Raw genomic sequence first — 20,849 nt, forward strand, 5'->3', positions numbered from 1 at the left:
AGTGCGACAATCTTGTCGCAAGTTCAGATGTTGGCATGATGGAAGACAGATGGACTCCCGTGGGCATTCGATATGGGAGGCAAGTAAAGCAGAAGTCTAGCAAGATGTTTCTAAATGTGACAAGGAGGCCCCAAGTGTCAGCTTTCATACGTCCCAACAACAGAAGGAAAAAGGAACATTCCCTCTATGACAGGAATTCGGTCACTGTCAGTAAAATTCTCAATTTGTTCCCCATTGTCGTGTTCTACTTCCGCCTTTTTTTTTGCTTTTCAAAGATCTGGTACCTGTGATTGTGAAAGTAACTTCCTCACAAGACGTTAAGAAGACTTCATTCATGCAAGTGGGGAAAAAAGGTTAAAAAGCAGAGTACCCAAAGAACATTCAAAATTTGCTACAAATGTATCGGTAAGTTTTAGGACATGAAATTTCCAAGTTTTTTTTAAATGGAGACATACGTGGAGTCAAGAGTCCTGGGCTAGATCTAGCTCGATTGTTCTATACCGAAATACTGACTGAGTTGAACAGCGATCCCAAGATAAGGCTAAAACTTGCACCTCGAACTGACCTGCAAGTGGATGAAACAAAATATAGATTCGAAATTGCTCAGAGAAAGTACGTAAGGATGCTCACAAACTGAATACAAAAGCACTAATGTAATATGCCAAACGAGACCTCTGAGCAGCAGCAAAGTTCTAAAAGGCCAGTCAGAGGAAATTCATAAGTGGGAAGGAACAAAAAAAGTCACAAAATGACATGGATTAAAAAAAATGGCAGCACGATACAGTAAGTCAAGACAGCTGCAATGGGATGTAGAGCAGACGAGCAGCAGGTTAAACGTGGAACCGCCCGGCACTGCCTCGTCTTCAGCACCTTCGTCAAACACTGCAGCTAGCCATTGTGACGCAGGCGTGGTGACGTGCTGCGAGCTCCGAGCCACGAGCCCCTCCCGCTGTAGACATTCCAAAGACGGAGCGCTCGAGCCTGCAGTCCCAGGAGCAGCTAGCGGGTACACAGAGAAGTAAATAGACATACTGACACTGGTCATGGCTGAGTCGTTCATGCAGCGCTTTGACAAGTTTCTCAAGGAGAAAAACCTGCTTGCAGATACCTTGGGGAAAATTGAGAGCAAGACAGGAGTGAACAGACGTTACATTGCGCTGGGTGAGTCACCGCAGGGTGGGGACAGCCCAGGCACGCGATCACTGCCAAAACTGCCTTCCAACTCGTGAGGGGTATTCACATCTATCCATCGAAATATTAACTCTATCATGTCAGAGTAACATCTACATATGACGCTGAGACCTGGAAACTAGGTCTTTTAAAAACTAAAACGCAGCGTCACCTCCACAGAAATGCTGTGCAGTCGGACGTTGTGCTTTATGTAGTTTCTGTAATCCGATACAATGTGTTAGAGAAGTGTAATTAAATTTACAGCAGTTTGCACAGGGTTGTAGAGTAAGTATATTTATAAACGAGACGTTTTGCCCTATCATATTTTTTTGTTTAAATGTGGGATGATGAGGTGGCCATTTCATAAACACTTGATTTCCATTAGATGTCAACATCCCCCTTTGGTGAAGAAGTATAGTATTACGAATGTCGGTATTGGGCTTTTACACTGTGAATCAGGGAGTCAGCTTGTAAACATAAGGTTATCCGTTATGCCACTTTCACACAGTTGACGAATATTTGCCAAAAAGAACGTAATTTGACGGGCCTATCATATTTCGTTTCCGCCTTTTGTTGTTGAATTGCATGACTGATTGAAACAGAGTCATTAACGTACCTTGTATTTTTAACAGCTGTCATTGCAAGCATTTCCATTTACCTGGTGATCGGTTATGCAGCATCTTTACTTTGCAATTTGATCGGATTCGTTTACCCTGCTTATATCTCGTAAGTGACATCCGATTTACTTTAATTCGAAATTGAATGAATGGGATTAATTGGCGATTTAATCTTATGTTGGAACAGTTCCCATTTTCCTAAATTAATCATCTGGGATTAATGGTTGCACCCTTAATCTAATCTGGTTGTATGTGAGGAACAGAAATTTCTAAATTTAATCATTTATTAGTTACTTTACACTTTTTTGTAGATTGGGACTATTAAAAACCAAGTAGAGGTGCCTGTGAACTGGGGGTGATGCAGTAGGATGTTACATATTACCACACCAGTTGGGTGTCCAGGTTGAGTGCTGTCAAATTTGTTTAATAATCTACTGGAACAATCTTTGCATGTAGACAGGAGTAGCTACTTCAAATGTATTTATTTCAGTGTGCTTGATTTTAATTTTGTTACTTTGTCAAAGGTATTGAAATTGTGCTTGTGCACCATTCCAAGTGAGCATTAGCACTTTGTTCATGTGACCATTTTTCATGTGAGGCTTGATGATATTGCATCATGCAGTTGACATTTCACCCTTGTCAGATGCTTCCAGAAGGGATGGGTTTACAGTTAACACAGCAACAACATGGAGCAATATAGTACACAGTCAGTCAGCATCGCTAGCCCTGTCTCAATGTGCTGATGGCCATTTTAGTCTTTGGTAATGGAGAAGCTGTGGGCTGAGAATGGCTCAGCAGCAGTCCTGGGCATAGTCTTCTGTCTTCTGGAAGATCCCATCCTTGGCCAGAGCTGCAGCAGTAGGGCAAATATAGCAAACAGGCCGGAGTGTGGAAATTCTGCTTTGTCAGCCTCCAACTCTGCCTGTCCACTGTTCCTAGTCTGACATGAGCAGTACATACACTCAGAAACACTTAGGAAGATGATCAGACAGGCCCTCCTTTCTCACCTTCCTTCGAGTTGCTGAGGTTAATTCTTGACACTACTGTTAGAATTTGAACTCAACAGGTACTGATATTAGAACTACTAGCGACCCACAAACAAGGGCAAGACTTGTATAATTAATGGTAAGGCTCTGGGTAGTATTGTAGGGCAGACAGACATATGGGTTCAGGTACATTATTCTTTGAAATCTGCATCACATGTGGGCAAGTTTTAAGATGTTTTGCATACTTGCCTTCGTTGCTCAGACGTTTTGAGTGTAGAAGTTGAGATGTCCTGTTGAGATTTTACGGGATGTTGGTAAGGCCTCTTCTGGAGTACTGTGTCCAGTTCTGGTTGCTCTACTGGAAGAAAGATCTTATTAAATTGGAGAAGGTTCAGAGAAGATTTACCAAGATGCTGTCAGGAGTGGAAAATATGAATTACAAAGATAGGCTGGGACTTTTTTTTTTCACTGGAGTAAAGGAGGTTGAGGGGCGATCTTAGACATTTATAAAATTATGGGGGATACAGATAAGGTAAATAGGCATCTTTTCCCTCAGGTGGGGGAGTTTAAAACTAGGGGACATGTCTTTTAAGGTGAGGGGGAAGATTTCAAACATGAGGGGCGGCTTTTTTCACAATGTGGTTCGTATATGGAATAAACTACTAGAGAAAGTAGTGGATGCAGATATAGTTAATGTTTAAAAGCCATTTGGATAAATATATGGATAGGAAAGGTTTGGAAGGAGATGGGCCAAATATGGGCAATAGAACTAGTTTAGTTTGGGAACATGATCAGAGTGGACTATTTGTACTGAAGGGTCTGTTCCATGCAGCATGATTTAATGCTTTTAGTTTTGTGAGTCAATGCTAGGTTATATTTGATACTAACGTTCTTCTGAAGAGTTATATCAGTCTCAAAATGTTAACTTTATTTCTCTCCACAGATGCTGCCAGAACTCCTGAGTTTCTCCGGCATTTTTGATTTTTAGTTATTTCCAACACCCACATTTTGCTTTTATATATGTAGCACAAAGTTATTTGGAAAGCTTGATATGCTTTTGAAAAACATCTACAGGGGAAAACCTGATAGATAATTGCCATAACTTCGTGGCAGCTTGGTGACCATTGTGAGTGGAATTTAATACATTCCGTGGAGATGAGCTGGGAGACTTGAAGGAGGAAGTTCTTGAAATGGGTTGCTCACTCCCCAACAACATTGTGGACCTATCTACCAAGTGGAGTGCAGTAGTTCAAGAAGTGAGGTCACCACTACCTTCTGTAGGACAGTAAATGCGGGCCCAGCCAGCAGCACTCTCATCCCACCAAAGAATTTTAAAAATGAATAGGGATGTGCCGGGTGAAAATTCATGGCTCCCCAACACCCTCCTCCCCACTAAGTCCGGTTCAAGGATAGCTACTGGGCGGAAGGCTAATTAAGTGCCTGCTTAGAGGCCTCATCCCTGCCATGGGAATCACGTTACTTGGTTTGGGGAAGTGGGAGGGGGTTCCCTTTTTTTCCAGGGTATATAAGTCCAATGAAATAACCCATCAATGGAAACAACCTCAGAAAATCATCCGTTGTGTTTGATACAGATCTGTGTTCTCCTTCTGAGTCCCTAGTGATTTGCCTGATGATCCTTCCACCACACTCTTTGATTCAGGGCTCTGGTGATGATTCTTCAAAATGGCCTTGTTGCAGTTTTCTTGGTGGCTCCATTGTAACGATTAGGTTTTGTCGTGCAGATAACACGATGCTGCATTTCAATACAATTTTTGCTATGAAAAACCAATGCCATAGCTTTCTATGGCATTGGTTTTTCATAACAAAAATTGTATTGAAATGCAGCATTGTGTTATAAAATCATCTTATAAAAAATACTGCTCTATTCTTTAAGTGGATGTCTAAGCTTTTTTGGAAGTGTCAATGTTCATATCTGATTAGATCCAGTGTTCTATGCATTAGACTTATTGTATTAGATGTTGTTTCTATTTGAGATTAACTAGATCTTTTGAAAATCTTTGTCAAATATACTTCTGCGTTTTCTTTTGCACAAACTCAAATTTGATACTTTTTTTATCGACTAGCATGGAAGGCAAGTGGTGAGGATGACCTAGAGACTGCAAAGAGATATAGATCTGTTAAGCGAGTATGCAAAAACTTAGCAGATGGAATGTGAAGTGGGAAAGTGTATTGTTATTCACTTTTTAGCAGGAAGAGTAGAGGAGGCGATTATTAGTTAAATGAAGAATAACTGCAGACAGCTGCAAAACAGTGGGAATCCTCATCCGACATAATCTAATGTACAAATTTAGCAAGAATAGGGAAGGCGAACGGATTGTTGGCCTTTGTGTCAAAGGGAGTGGAATATATGAATAATAAAATGTGAGGCTGGATGAACACAGCAGGCCAAGCAGCATCTCAGGAGCACAAAAGCTGACGTTTCGGGCCTAGACCCTTCATCAGAGAGGGGGATGGGGGGAGGGAACTGGAATAAATAGGGAGAGAGGGGGAGGCGGACCGAAGATGGAGAGCAAAGAAGATAGGTGGAGAGGGTGTAGGTGGGGAGGTAGGGAGGGGATAGGTCAGTCCAGGGAAGACGGACAGGTCAAGGAGGTGGGATGAGGTTAGTAGGTAGCTGGGGGTGCGGCTGGGGGTGGGAGGAAGGGATGGGTGAGAGGAAGAACCGGTTAGGGAGGCAGAGACAGGTTGGACTGGTTTTGGGATGCAGTGGGTGGGGGGGAAGAGCTGGGCTGGTTGTGTGGTGCAGTGGGGGGAGGGGATGAACTGGGCTGGTTTAGGGATGCAGTGGGGGAAGGGGAGATTTTGAAACTGGTGAAGTCCACATTGATACCATATGGCTGCAGGGTTCCCAGGCGGAATATGAGTTGCTGTTCCTGCAACCTTCGGGTGGCATCATTGTGGCAGTGCAGGAGGCCCATGATGGACATGTCATCAAGAGAATGTGAGGGGGAGTGGAAATGGTTTGCGACTGGGAGGTGCAGTTGTTTGTTGCGAACTGAGCGGAGGTGTTCTGCAAAGCGGTCCCCAAGCCTCCGCTTGGTTTCCCCAATGTAGAGAAAGCCACACCGGGTACAGTGGATGCAGTATACCACATTGGCAGATGTGCAGGTGAACCTCTGCTTAATGTGGAATGTCGTCTTGGGGCCTGGGATGGGGGTGAGGGAGGAGGTGTGGGGACAAGTGTAGCATTTCCTGCGGTTGCAGGGGAAGGTGCCGGGTGTGGTGGGGTTGGAGGGCAGTGTGGAGCGAACAAGGGAGTCACGGAGAGAGTGGTCTCTCCGGAAAGCAGACAGGGGTGGGGATGGAAAAATGTCTTGGGTGGTGGGGTCGGATTGTAAATGGCGGAAGTGTCGGAGGATAATGCGTTGTATCCGGAGGTTGGTAGGGTGGTGTGTGAGAACGAGGGGGATCCTCTTGGGGCGGTTGTGGCGGGGGCGGGGTGTGAGGGATGTGTCGCGGGAAATGCGGGAGACGCGGTCAAGGGCGTTCTCAATCACCGTGGGGGGGAAGTTGCGGTCCTTAAAGAACTTGGACATCTGGGATGTGCGGGAGTGGAATGTCTTATCGTGGGAGCAGATGCGGCGGAGGCGGAGGAATTGGGAATAGGGGATGGAGTTTTTGCATGGAGGTGTATTCTAGGTAGCTGTGGGAGTCGGTGGGCTTGAAATGGACATCAGTTACAAGCTGGTTGCCTGAGATGGAGACTGAGAGGTCCAGGAAGGTGAGGGATGTGCTGGAGATGGCCCAGGTGAACTGAAGGTTGGGGTGGAAGGTGTTGGTGAAGTGGATGAACTGTTCGAGCTCCTCTGGGGAGCAAGAGGCGGCGCCGATACAGTCATCAATGTACCGGAGGAAGAGGTGGGGTTTGGGGCCTGTGTAGGTGCGGAAGATGGACTGTTCCACGTAACCTACAAAGAGGCAGGCATAGCTGGGGCCCATGCGGGTGCCCATGGCCACCCCCTTAGTCTGTAGGAAGTGGGCCTAACCCTAACCCCACCACACCCGGCACCTTCCCCTGCAACCGCAGGAAATGCTACACTTGTCCCCACACCTCCTGCCTCACCCCCATCCCAGGCCCCAAGACGACATTCCACATTAAGCAGAGGTTCACCTGCACATCTGCCAATGTGGTATACTGCATCCACTGTACCCGGTGCGGCTTTCTCTACATTGGGGAAACCAAGCGGAGGCTTGGGGACCGCTTTGCAGAACACCTCCGCTCAGTTCGCAACAAACAACTGCACCTCCCAGTCGCAAACCATTTCCACTCCCCCTCACATTCTCTTGATGACATGTCCATCATGGGCCTCCTGCACTGCCACAATGATGCCACCCGAAGGTTGCAGGAACAGCAACTCATATTCCGCCTGGGAACCCTGCAGCCATATGGTATCAATGTGGACTTCACCAGTTTCAAAATCTCCCCTTCCCCCACTGCATCCCTAAACCAGCCCAGTTCATCCCCTCCCCCCACTGCACCACACAACCAGCCCAGCTCTTCCCCCCCACCCACTGCATCCCAAAACCAGTCCAACCTGTCTCTGCCTCCCTAACCGGTTCTTCCTCTCACCCATCCCTTCCTCCCACCCCCAGCCGCACCCCCAGCTACCTACTAACCTCATCCCACCTCCTTGACCTGTCCGTCTTCCCTGGACTGACCTATCCCCTCCCTACCTCCCCACCTACACCCTCTCCACCTATCTTCTTTGCTCTCCATCTTCGGTCCGCCTCCCCCTCTCTCCCTATTTATTCCAGTTCCCTCCCCCCATCCCCCTCTCTGATGAAGGGTCTAGGCCCGAAACGTCAGCTTTTGTGCTCCTGAGATGCTGCTTGGCCTGCTGTGTTCATCCAGCCTCACATTTTATTATCTTGGAATCTCCAGCATCTGCAGTTCCCATTATCTCGGAATATATGAATAGGTAGGTTTTGCTAAAATTATACAAGGCATTAGTCACATCACAGCTGAAATACTGTGAATAGTTTCATGTCCTTTGTTTAAAGAAAGAAGTACTTGCATTGGAAGCAATCCAGAGAACCTTCACCAGGCTGATACCAGCTATGGAGAGACTGCCTTGTGAGGAGAGATTAAGTAGGTTAGGTCTGTACTTGTTGGAATATTTAATGAGGAGCAACTTTGTTGAAATGCAGAGGATTCTGAAAAGACAAGGTAAATACCGAATGGCTAATTCTCTTGTGGGAAAGTATGGGGCAGAGGGTAAAGTGTTAGAATAAGGGGTTGCACATTTTATTGCTCATTGCACAGCAATAAGAGAAATTTCTTCTCTGATTGAATCTGTGGAATTTTTTTTAACCACAAGGGTGTTGAGGCTGAGTCATTAAGTAAATTCAGGGTTGAGATAGATAGGACTTTAACCAGTAAAGGAATCAACAGTTATGGGGACAAGGCAAGAAAGTGGAGCTGAGGATTATCAGATCAGCCATTATCTTGTTGAATGGCAGAGCAGACTTGGAGCTGAATGACCCGCTGTACAGAAAGTGAAGAAATTCCATGTCTGTCATTTTCCTGTGTGTAAGGATCTAATGCATTTATTAGTAAATCATTGAATCAGTTACAGGGTTTCATATGAAAAGTATATGACTTCAATGATGAGCTGCTTTAAAGATTGATTTGAAAAGCCACAATTATAGGTGGAATTAATGAAATCTGTTCATAATTTTGGTTATTTTAGCATTCAGTTATTCGGAGAGTCTAATGTTGGAAGTTTGAATCCCTTTAGTATGTTTTTTATTTATGACTACTTTCATCTTGTTAAGAAAGAATTGCAAACCTTGATTGTTCCTGCCAAAGTGACAGAAAATAAATAACCTTACTATAGTGCTGAGATTTTACATCGTTTTTGAAAGCTGAGCTGTTAGTGAGATGAGTTATTTTTGTTTAAATGTGGTTATGCCAGTGCACCAAAAACAAAAAGTAGCCTTGTCTTCCCTTTTGAACGTATAAGGAACAATTACAAAGTTATCAGCTTTTTTGCTTTCTCCATGAATGTTTTCCCTCTTTTTATTTGTCACTTGGTTTTCCATGTGCGCATTCATGCAATCTTCAGCTATGCGGGTGTGTTAGCTCAGCTTTCACATGACTTTAATCAAGGTCACTTTTGTAATCCAATAGGGAGACACGAAAATTTGCTTATTCAAATTTTCAGCATCTACCTTTTTTAATTACCACAAAGCTAGTCAAAAATGTATAAAATATATCTCAATTTAGATTAACATCTTAAAATTTGAGAGTACACTTTGTGTTTCAGTCTTGCCAAACTTTTCTATCAGGTGTTAATTAACGTTTGTCTACTGACAATGATAACTCAGGGTATTGTTAGTGCTGTAATATCTTGCTGAAGTAACCAATTTTGTGCTTAAGACTTAATTGTAAGGATTGGCAGATTTGATTCTGTGTATGTTGTGACCTGCTCTGGGGTCATGAACTGAAGTTTTTGGGATCATGAACTCTGAGGTACCAATGGCTGCTGTGAAAATCTGACTATTATAATACCTGTACATTACTCTAACAGGCCTCTGCTGTGAGAGGCATAGCAATTTTCAAGCCTTGAAATAAGTTCCCAATGAGAAATAGTTTGGGAACTGTTATTATATATTTACACTTATCCTGTGCTCACCCAAAATATAATATGCAATTTATATTGAGGGCAGAGGGCACAAAGCCTGGTTTGAATGCATCAGTGGCATGTAATATGGTAGGTTTTGTTCACCTAGGACTTTGTACATCAAAAAATAAAAATACAATAGGTGTTGATTTTTGAGTGAATGTACAACTTCCTTTGTAATTTTAAAAGAAACCCAAAAAGAACTGGATGCTGTGATCAGGAACAAAAATAAAGTTACTGGAAAAGCTCAGCAAGTCTGGCAACATCTGTGAAGAAAAAAAAACTGAAGGGTCTAGCGATCCTTACTCAGAACTCCTTGTTCCTATGTAACTAACTTTAGGCACCCATCTGACAAAGATGGTGGTGAGCCTATGACATCGTAATTGTTGTGGCTTTAATATTTTAAACCTTCAAATGTATTTAAATACTCTGAATATTGCAGCAAATTCACACTGGTGGTCAACATAATCTTCCTGGTAAGAATGAGTTGATCGTGACATTCAACATCCTTACTTCAGTCGATCATTACTGAAAGTTGATAATGATCTAAAGTGATGACACGGTAAATTGCTATCAATCTATCTGATCAATCAGAGATTTATGATGCGTTTATGATGGAGTGACAGTTCTTAGTGCTGGTAATGGTGAACATGAAAATGACAATATACTGCCAGGAAACTGCAAGACTGTAAAAAGCAAATTTTGCATTATTGGGCATAACCACAGATTTCAGTTCGGATGCCTGTTGCAGCTCTTGCTCCACTCTTGTGGTTTGTGATGTAATCAAAAGTTTCTGAACACAAATTACACACATGCTTTCTTTTTGTGCTTCTTAGCGAAAGGTAGTGAGAATTTTTAAACTTTCTGCCATTTGGTATTAGCAGAAACTAAGTATTAAATTGTTTCCATAGCTTGTGAAAATCAAAACATTTGGAAAGTAGATCCCCGCTAACGTACATTATTGTAAATGGCAAAACAGTTGGATGACAATAATTATAGCACCACCCTTAACTCACCATTCACCTATACATCACCTTGTTTAAGTGGTGAGGAGGGAAAATACAACTGGTACAACACTGTTCTTTTTACTTTTGCCTGCATCCTTTCTCATTTCAAACATCGTTGTCTTAGGAAAAGTAGCTGAATTGGATTCTTGTTTTTTCAGTTTTTAGTCTTTAGAATAAGTTCCTTGGGATGGGCTGCAGAAGAAATACACCTATGTTTTTTTTCTTTTGGGGATTGGTGTGTCACATGCACTAGTTGGGGGAGGTCACAAACAATATTATAACAACAAGATTCTGCGGTCTTACTTCTGTATCGCACACTGGGAGTGTTTTGTTTTAAAATCCATGAATGATTTGTTTACATTTTAGGTGGTGTATACTTAATGACCTCCAGAAACAACTTCTTTGGGGAAAATATTCTTCAGTTTCATTGTTCACTGCTTTCAGTTAGCTTTTCTATATACCCCAACATTTTGGGCGTTTGTGTCTTTTTTGAATTCTGAATTTTTTTTGAAATTCTGTTGTGGGCTGGTTTGCAGGTAAAGATTTCCAGTGTTCTTGATGTAAAATATTTCATGACTCATACATTGGCAGCTGTTCAGACAGTATTTGAATGCACCGTTGATTTGATGTTTTTCTTTGCTTGGCTAGATATGGAAGAAAAACTGAAATGCTACTTGTTTTCCTTTTTTCGTATGATAGTTTATTTTTGATCAAACATTTACCTTTTTAAAAGTTCAATTAATATCAAATTAGCTTTCATTTGCACATTTTGAAATGCTCAGTTTCCATTCGGTATTAGTATAAAATAGTGTGTAGTTTAACATGGCCTGCAGTTCAGAAGAACTTCTATTAGTGTACCTCCTAAATCTTCCTTTTTACTTATGATTCTTTTGTGAGTTTTCACATCAGTGCCAGACAGATGCTGGAGGAATCACTGAATATCTATGTTCAGGTACTTTATAGTACCAGTGTTCATGTTAGTGGACAACAACCTAAAATGCTAATCAACTATCCTACATTTTTAACCTCAACTTCTTTTAATCCTTTCCTAATGTATAGCTATAATTGAAGCCATTCATTTTAATATTTGTCTGATTCTCCGGTCCCAATACTGCAGAAATATGCCCACTCAATAGACTCCTTGCAGTATCGAAGATTAACAGTTTGAATAAGTTACCATTTCTTTAGGTCTTTCATGGAACTGTTGAAAATTAATTCTGTTCTCGTGATGTGAAGGTATGTGTAGGAATTTTATTGTGGACTATCAGGTAAAATGGATGACAGAAGCGCACACTTCATTGCAGGCAACAGTCGTCCTGGTGTGATTTTTCCCAAAATTGGCTAATTAATAACATTAGGCAGGCCTTTGAAGATGAATATCATGTAGAAGGCTCTCGGGCTTCTTCCAAAAGTAGTGTTCCAAGATGGATTAAGGAAAAAATAGACAGTCGCCAGACCATCATTTTGGAGGGAGAAATCACAGAATAGTTAGTGATTTGGGCCTGTAAACTAACTTGGATGGCTGGACCCTATGCTGCCACCTAGAGGCTGTCTTCAAGGAGTGAGACTGGTTGTCAACAGCTCCAACTACCTGGCGGTAATGGGGCCTTCACAGAGTCAGTTAGCTACAGCCAACTTGTGGGGAGGTAAGCTTTCTGATCCCTTACCCTATTCACATTTAGTGAAATGGCCTGAGGAAAAGATGGAGGGAGGGTACCAGCACAGACTGGTGTGAAATTCTGTGTCTCTAGATTCAGCTGTAGGAATTGCCATTATTGTGTCTGCTAGTTTGTATCTTCTACACCAGTTTTCCATACAATAGTAATAACTGAAGACATGAGGTCTGACTAAAGCTCGGGGCTGCGGCAAAATTTATTTGGACTTCAGTGGGACCAATTTATCCCATCTGCTGTTTCCATTGTACGTTGTTGCATCAATTTTGGTCACTTCAGCTTATTGCACCTAGAATTTTGCTGCATTATTCCTCTTGGTGCATCCTTAATTTGATCTGATTTACGACTTTTACTAGTATATTGTTATCTTACCTTTCAACTGCTGTACCCCAACCTGCGCCTGATCCCTAATGGTTCTTGTAATTTAAAAGGTGTACAGAATAATGAGGGGCTTAGGGAAAGGGGTCTTACCTGTCCACTCCAATGGAGAAGCCATTAACCAGGAAACACAGTTTTTAGGTAATAGAATGTATGAAGCGGTGGAGTGTGTCTGAATTTGCTGCCAAGCTAGTGGTTAAGACACTAACCCTCAAATCATTTAAAGGGAACCTGGATCTGCACCTGAAGCTCTAACTTACAAGGCTACCGACCAGGTACTCCTAATTAGAACATAGAACATAGAACATTACAGCACAGTACAGGCCCTTCGGCCTTCAATGTTGTGCCGGCCTATCATACCAATCTGAAGCCCATCTAACCTACACTATTCCATGTACATCCATATGCTTGTCCAATGACGACTTAAATGTACCTAAAGTTGGCGAATCTACTACCGTTGCAGGCAAAGTGTTCCATTCCCTTACTACTCTGAATAAAGAAATTACCTCTGACATCTGTTCTATATCTTTCACCCCTCAATTTAAATCTATGCCCCCTCGTGTTTGCCGTCACCATCCTAGGAAAAAGGCTCTCCCCATCCACCCTATCTAACCTTCTGATTATTTTATATGTTTCAATTAAGTCACCTCTCAACCTTCTTCTCTCTAATGAAAACAGCCTCAAGTCCCTCAGCCTTTCCTCGTAAGACCTTCCGTCCATACCAGGCAACATCCTAGTAAGTCTCCTCTGCACCCTTTCCAAAGCTTCCACATCCTTATAATGCGGTGACCAGAACTGTACACAATACTCCAAGTGTGGCCGCACCAGAGATTTGTATAGCTGCAATTATGAATAGAATGGGTGGCTTGTTTATTCAGCCATACACATACGGATGTATTTGCCTGAATGGCTTTCTGTGATGTAATTTTTCTATGCTTTTACGGTTGTAATAACTCCACAGAGGCTACCTTTAATTACATGTGGAGAATCCTTGACACTGGTCCAGCTTCCTCACAAAATGAACAGAACCTCTGGCACACCTGTTTATCTGTCAGCCAGGGCTCCCAGATTGGACCAGCTTTACAGCCCCAATCAGGGAACTCATCCTGTGAGGTCGACCTGGCTGACTTCAGTGCAGCCACTACATCCCACCTCTCTGTCCAAGGATGTAGGCCTGTTCTTTTTTTTTTCCCTTTTTGTTTTGGAAGCTCCTCTGGGGGTGTTTTAACACCGGGTCAATTCCGCATCTGATACAGATGTCGTGTAGTACATCATTGGCACCTAGATGGTCTCAGAAGAAATTCATTCTTTTCAGGCAGATAAGGCTTCAGGGCTGTGACATCCGCTGTGTCCATATCAGATTCTGAGGTACCTTCAACGCTTGACAGAGAGGGAGAATCCATAGTTTCGAGAACAATTGGAAAGGCAGACGAACCACTGTCACTCGGCCACTGCTGAATTCAGCCTGAGGATGGCACTGTCTAGTCCTCTTTAAAGTACACCTAGCAGGGGTTTGTGGTCTATTATTCTGACAAATTTACATCTGTAAATGTATTGGTGGAACTACTTGACTCCAAATAGGACTGCCAAACCTCCTTTTGCTACCTGGCTATATTTATGTTCTGCATTAGTTAAAGTCCTGGATGCATATTCTATTAGGTGTTCCTCCCAACTGAGCCACCTCTGAACTAATACTACCCAGATGTCATACAGGAAGGCATTGCATGTCAATACGGGATCTCACTTAGGATCAATGTGTGCCAACACTTTAGAGGATGATAGCTGTTTTTTCACTTTCCTGAAAGCTGTGGCTTGGTTACGTCACCATTTCCAAGGATGACCCTTTAAGAGTTGATACAAACATGCCAGGATAGAGGCCAGGTTATGAATGAACGTTCACTAATAACTTACCAGCCCAAACAAAGGCCAAAACTTCAGTACAGATATGGGAGCCGAGGCACCTTTGATTGCTCTCACTTTATCTTCCAATGGGTGTAACCTTGTCTTTTCAATTCTGTAGCCTAAGTAGGTCACGTGGGGTGCCTGGATCAAACATATAAACCTTTTCAAGTGTATGCCAGTGTCGGAGAAAAGTTTAAGGATTATGTCCAAGTTCTGTAGTTGCTCCTTATTGGTATTCCCTGGTTTTAGCATGTTGTGTAGTAAATGGCGACTTAGGGTAGACCTTGTAAAATGCTCTGTATCGTCCACTGAAAAGCACAAGCTGATGGTACGGCAAATGGTAGTCTCCCATTGGTACAAATCGTTTTGGGTATTAATTGTAGCAACATTCTGGGAATCCTAATCTAATCACAATTGCAAATACGCATGGCTCATGTCCAATTTCATGTGAAGGACAGGCTCCCGGCCTGCACACCACCACCACCTGCTGCTCCTCTTTCCCTCCACCACCGCCTCCCCCCCCCCCCCCCCGCCCAAGCTTACATATAAATCCTGTACACAAGGGATTGGCTACTTATCCAGCTGCAAAAAAGTAGTTTACAGTTCATTTAAAATCCCCACAAAAGGCAAACCGACCCTTTGGGTTTCACAGTTGATACAAGCGGTGCTGCCCATTTCCATAAACTGAACTGATTTGATGATTCCTTTGATACTGATTTCTGTCTCTACTTTTGCTCATAATGCAAATAGCATTGGGTGAGCCTTGCAGCATCATGGATTGCTTCCTGGTCAACGTGCAAGGTGGCCCTGGCTCTTAGGTAGTCCCTAAACCTTCCTGAAAAACTTCCAGGTATTTAATCGGGACTTCACTTAGGCAGCCATTTGCTAACTGAAAAATTTTGAGTCAGTCTTTCTCAGCTGATGTTGCCCATTAAGCTCGTGCTTGGGGTTTTGCTGTGCAGTTGCCTTCACTCAGTTGGTGTTCCCCAGGCTCAATCAGACCAGCGAGGGTGTTCAGTACCATTGAAATACCTGCAACTTATATGCTGTACTTGCTGTGTTTTTCAATGACAGAGCCAGTTGTATTGTCTTTTCAAAGTCTGCTTGGCTTCAGCTATGGTAGATGCTTTTGCACGATCACATCATTAATCCCGCATACTGTCTGGTTTCTCAGCATCTCATTAAGACTTGCACCAAAGTCACGTGCCTCTACCAGTCACATTAACTAAATCAGAAATCTATATGGATTTCCCCTTTGTTCTCGAAATGCCATGTAAAACCGATCGTGTCTCAGAATTAGAGGAGGTTTGGAGCCATAATATTCCTTTACTTGATCCATCCACTTCTGAAAGATTTTAGTAGTTGGTGCCTCGGGGAAGTTAGGCTCCTGATAAACAATAAAGCTACAAATCCACAACAGCCAGGAGAATTGCTTGTTGCTTTTCATCCATCTCAATGTCTTTTGCCCAGAAAAAATAACGCATTGTTGCCACATAATGGGTCCAGCCTTTGACTGCATGATCAAACCAGCAAAGCTTCCAAAATAAACAGCATGATGCCAGAAATGCTTACTCCAACTCAAAGATGATTGTTGTGAGTGAATTTCTTCAGGAGCATGCTTTTCTCTCATCACTGAAATAACACCACTGAGTCCGGTATTCCCGACAATTTATTTACATGTGGAGAATCCTTGAAGCTTATTCAGCTTCCTCAGAGCCAAGTCTAAGTGAATAGAACCTCTGGCGCTTCTGTTTGTACCTGTCAGCCAGGGTTTCTTGTTTGGAACAAATTAATAGTTCTAGTCAGGAAACTCATTCTACGAGGTCAACCTGGAAGACTTCATTACAAACTCTACAACAGATAGTGGCATGTTCTTATTCTCTCTTTAGTAACTTAGGTTCATTGTGCATTTGTTTGATTTTGTTTTTAAAGCAATATAATTAAACTTCCTGCACTAAGATACTTGAGTGACCTCAATTATGGGAAGTTTCCCATGCCTTTTGGGGAGCCTTTGTAGCAAGTTTTATATGGGTGCTACTAAAGATGTCTTCCTGCAAGTCCTTAGTAAGCCTGTGCTACAAGTAGGAGGTCATTGTGTGTTTTCCATTGTCATCTTATGGTCTTGGTAGTTGCAATGGTGCTGCTCTGGGTTGCTTCCTCTATTTGATACCAGATCAACCAATGGTGTTAGAACCTCTTGAGGGATTATGTGACATTTTTAAATCACCCAAGTATTAATATTGTTCCTATTTTAAAAATGGGAAGCATTTTCTCCCAACGTGTGAGCTTTTGAGTTCTCTTTTCATTGCCTATTCACTATAAATGACACTTTTTTTTTGGTCTTTGTCCCCTACAGCTATGCCGCAGTGCGGGGGGGGGGGGGTGGAGAATCATGATTTCTAATGTAGCTCTCTTCACTGTAATGGCTTCTACTTTTAAGTATTCAGCTAAACATTAACTTGCTTTTCCTCGCTATGGATTAAAGTTAATTTCCTTCCTGTGTTTGCAGCATTTTCTGTTTTTGTTTGATTTCCAGCATTTATCTTATGTCCTTTTGATTAATTTGTTGTTCCTGTCTTGTGTTCTAGCAATCTGAAGCCAAAAATTTGAATTGATTAGTTTATTCTCTCATGCCAAAATACAGTGAAAAGCTTTGTTTGAGTGGTACAAGCAGATCACAGCAAGTAAAGGATATACCAATCAAAAAGACATCAAGGTATAAGGTTACATTGCAGGTTACATTATTTGAGGCCAGAGTCCATTCAACGGTCTGATAATGGCAGGAAAGAAACTGTTCCTGAACCTGCTGGTGTGTGTTCAGGTTTCTGTGTTTTCTGCCTGATGGAAGAGGTTGTAGGAGGTCATTACCAGGGTGTGATCGGTCTTTGATGTTGGCTGCCTTTCTGCGGCAGTGAGTCATTAAAATAGCCCATGGATGGAAGGTTGGCTTCCTGGTTGGCTTCCTTGATGGCCTGGGCTGTGCACACCACCTTCTGTAGTTTATGATCCTGGGCAGAGCAGTTGCCGGACCGGACCGTGTGCTTTCAGTGGTGCATCTGCAGAAATTGGTGAGGGATCTTGTGTACATGCCAAATTTCCTGAGCCACCTGAGGAAGAAGAGGCATTGTTGTGCCTTCTTGACCATTGCATCTACATGCAATCTACGTCTAAGTCTAGGACAGGTTGTTGGTTATCGTCACTCCGAGGAACTTGATATTCTTCATTCTCTCAACCTCAGTTCCGTTGATGTAAATAGGGGCATGTTCACCTCCTTTCTTTCTGAAGTCAATAATTAGTTTTTTAGTTTTTGCTGATATTGTGAGAGAGATTTTTCTCATTGCACCATGTCACCAAGCTCTCTATCTCCCTTCTGTATTTTGACTCATCGTTGTTAGATATCTGTCCCACTACGGTGGTGTCCTCAGACACTTTGGGAGTGTCGTAATTCATTTAATTCCTGTTTGGAGCTGTGTGCAAACTGGTTGCTTATATTTTCAATGTTGCAATATTGACAACATTGCAGTAATCACTTTCTGATTCCTGTACAATGACTGTGCCATGATGGATGCTATGTAACAACTCCCATTCTCAAATTTGAATAGAACTAGAGAATTATGATTTGGTAGCTGTGGGAAGGTTCACTTTGTCACCATGCTGTATGCCATCACCATGATCTTATTAAATGGTTAAACCAAGCAATGTAAAAAGAATTGATAAGAATGATTGATAATATATCACTGCTGTTAATTTTATTCCTTCATTTTGTTTTCATTACATTTTACTTGATCATAATTTATTGGAGGTCGAACTTTTGAGTGCTGAATAATCTGTCTACTATTTTGGGCTGGCTATTCATTGTCACTCTCTCTGGGTTAGCATTTAAATAGTTACTATTTAAATAAATTGACATTAAGCTTACTATGATGAGTCATGAAAACGAAAAATCAATTTGCTATTCCCAAAGAGACGTTCTAGAACTGCCTCCTAATATAAAGAGTTGGTTTTGTTTGTGGAGATTGGGGAGCAAAATAACTGTCCAGTTTAGTAGAATTTTCCACAGGGGAGACAAGGAGCTGCAATCATCAGGAATTGAGATTAATGATAGTGAAATAAACAGCGTTGCAGAGATGATCAAGAAAATCGCAGAAGGCTAAGGAGAAAGCTGTTACACTGTGAATGATGCTGCAGATCTGGCACAGAAATTGAACTGTTGAAATAGAATTTTTGTTCTGACGGTGTGTTTGGAAAGATGCAGTTATTCTTAAATTATTGTGTATAAAAGAAAATCAAATTTCCACTTGGGAGACAGAAGTTTGACTTAGCCACTGGACAGCTAGACTGTTTTAATTATAGCATGGTTTAGATTAGATTCTCTACAGTGTGGAAACAGGCCCTTTGGCCCAACAAGTCCACACCGCCCCTTGAAGCATCCCACCCAGACCCAGCCCCCTGTAACCCACACACTCCTGAACACCACGAGTAATTTAGCATGGCCGATCCACCTAACTTGCCCATCCTTAGACAGTGGGAGGAAACCGGAGCACCCGGAGGAAACCCACGCAGACACAGGGAGAATGTGCAAACGCCACACAGTTGTCCAAGGCTGGAATCGAACCCAGGTCCCTGGTTCAGGTGCTGCGAGGCTGCAGTGCTAGCCACCGTGCCGCCCAGTTTACACGTGGGTCAGAGCATTAATGCATGAAGTGAAAGTAAAGTGATGCACATGTGGGATTAAAATATAGCTGAAAAGACATTTTCAACAGGGCTCCCAAAAAAGCAGTGAAATTAGTTCCTGTTTTGGTGTTTGAAGGGGATATTGGTCACATCTGTGAAGAACTCCCCACTTTTTGAATCCTGAATCATTTGAACAGTTGGGTGGAGCCTTAGTTTAACAGTTCATTTAGCAAATACTGATCGTACTGCTCTTTTGCAGATAGGATTATATAGGAAATGTGATGCAAAGAACAGGCCTGTCAGCCTAACCAATCCATGTCCACATCATGTTTGTGCTCGACCTGAGCTTCCTCAATCCAAATCTATGGTCATAACGCTCTATTCCTTTCTCTCATGCATGTCGAGCTTTTCCTTAAATTCATCAATACTACTGAAGTTGAATTTAAATGAATAACTATTAACTTAGTGAGAGTGCTTGCATTTACTAGTTTTAACAATTGTAAGTCTGTATCAATGCTTGTTTTATAATTTTGAGAATCTTGTAGTTTTGTATAATGTCAGAGATGAATAGATTTTTGTAACATGATTTTCTATATACCAAAGTTTTGACACGTCATCAGGAAAAATGGAGGCAATATTATCAACAGAATTCCTGAAGTGAATCAAAATCACGACTTTGGAAGTTTTTTTCATCACCCACTGTTAGTGCTAGTTCAATGTCTCAGTTTTGGAATTGCGTATTATGTCTTGAAAGTATTAGCTTGACATGCCTCTTGTCATTTTCTTGTGTAGCACATGTATAGGAAACATATAAATATTTTAAATTATACCTCTGGTTTCACACTTTAAACTACCAATCCTTTTTTTTATCTTTCGGGATTTTCATTTATAATTTTGGAGGGTGGGTGGTGAAATCCACTGTGGCTGTCCCGGGGGGGGGGGGCACACAATTTCTATTCAATGTTGATTATAGCTACTTAAATTGCATTTATGTTTATCAAACCAGTTCATGTAATGTTAAAACAATATAAGGAAAAAAAAACCAAAGCATTTTGGAGGTAGTTGGTAACATTAAATTTTAATACTAACCTATTTTTTTTCCATTTGTTTCATTTTTGTATGCTAGGGACTGGCAGCATTGACTTTCCTGTAGGGAGAAGCAGAAGGAGTCATCCCCAGTGACCAGTTATAGATTGACTTTGGCTGAGACTCATGATATGAGAAAAAGGAAAAAGTTTCATTTGTATAGCACTTGTGATGTCCTGCAGTTACTTCATGGCCAGTCTGATTATGATGGTTAGAGTCTAATTTCTCTAGACAAACTATATAGCAGCCAGCTTTATGCACACCAAGAACCCCTACACAGAAATGAGGCGGAAGGACTGATTAATGTTGAGGAAGAATGTTGGCGAGGACACCGGGAGAACTGCCCACTTTTCACAAAGTGTCAATGGCAACATTTATGTTCAACTAAACAGGTAAAAGAGTCTTGAGTTAGTATTGCAACCAAAACACAGTAACTCTAGTATTGTCAGCCTAGATTTATGTGCCCAAGTCTTGGTGTTGGACCTCCTGAGGATAGGGTCAAAATCTTTTGGACATAATTAAGGCTTTAATTTATAGTAATTGAACAATACTAGATGTACCAACATGCACAATGCAACCACATTATGGAGCCTTCTGTTTGCCAATGGTATATATCATCAAATATGCTGGCACTGGACTCTACTGACAACTGAGCTATTGCTTTTAAGTTTTTACTGTGGAGAAAGAAATGAAGTCTGCAGAATGCAGAGAA

At 42.1% G+C, this 20,849-nt stretch overlaps 1 protein-coding gene across 1 annotated transcript in view; it reads left to right on the plus strand.

Moving 5' to 3' along the window:
* Nucleotides 1–924: 924 nt before the first annotated feature.
* Nucleotides 925–20,849, plus strand: part of reep5 (receptor accessory protein 5) — a 29,629-nt gene continuing 9,704 nt past the window's right edge. Inside the window, exons 1-2 of the mRNA XM_048526150.2 lie at nucleotides 925–1,161; nucleotides 1,803–1,896. Coding sequence (XP_048382107.1) covers nucleotides 1,044–1,161; nucleotides 1,803–1,896 — 212 coding nt within the window. The 5' untranslated portion in view covers nucleotides 925–1,043. The remainder of the gene's footprint in view (nucleotides 1,162–1,802; nucleotides 1,897–20,849) is intronic.

Source organism: Stegostoma tigrinum, chromosome 3, assembly GCF_030684315.1.
Source record: "Stegostoma tigrinum isolate sSteTig4 chromosome 3, sSteTig4.hap1, whole genome shotgun sequence".
In the NCBI taxonomy this organism is placed as follows: domain Eukaryota; kingdom Metazoa; phylum Chordata; class Chondrichthyes; order Orectolobiformes; family Stegostomatidae; genus Stegostoma; species Stegostoma tigrinum.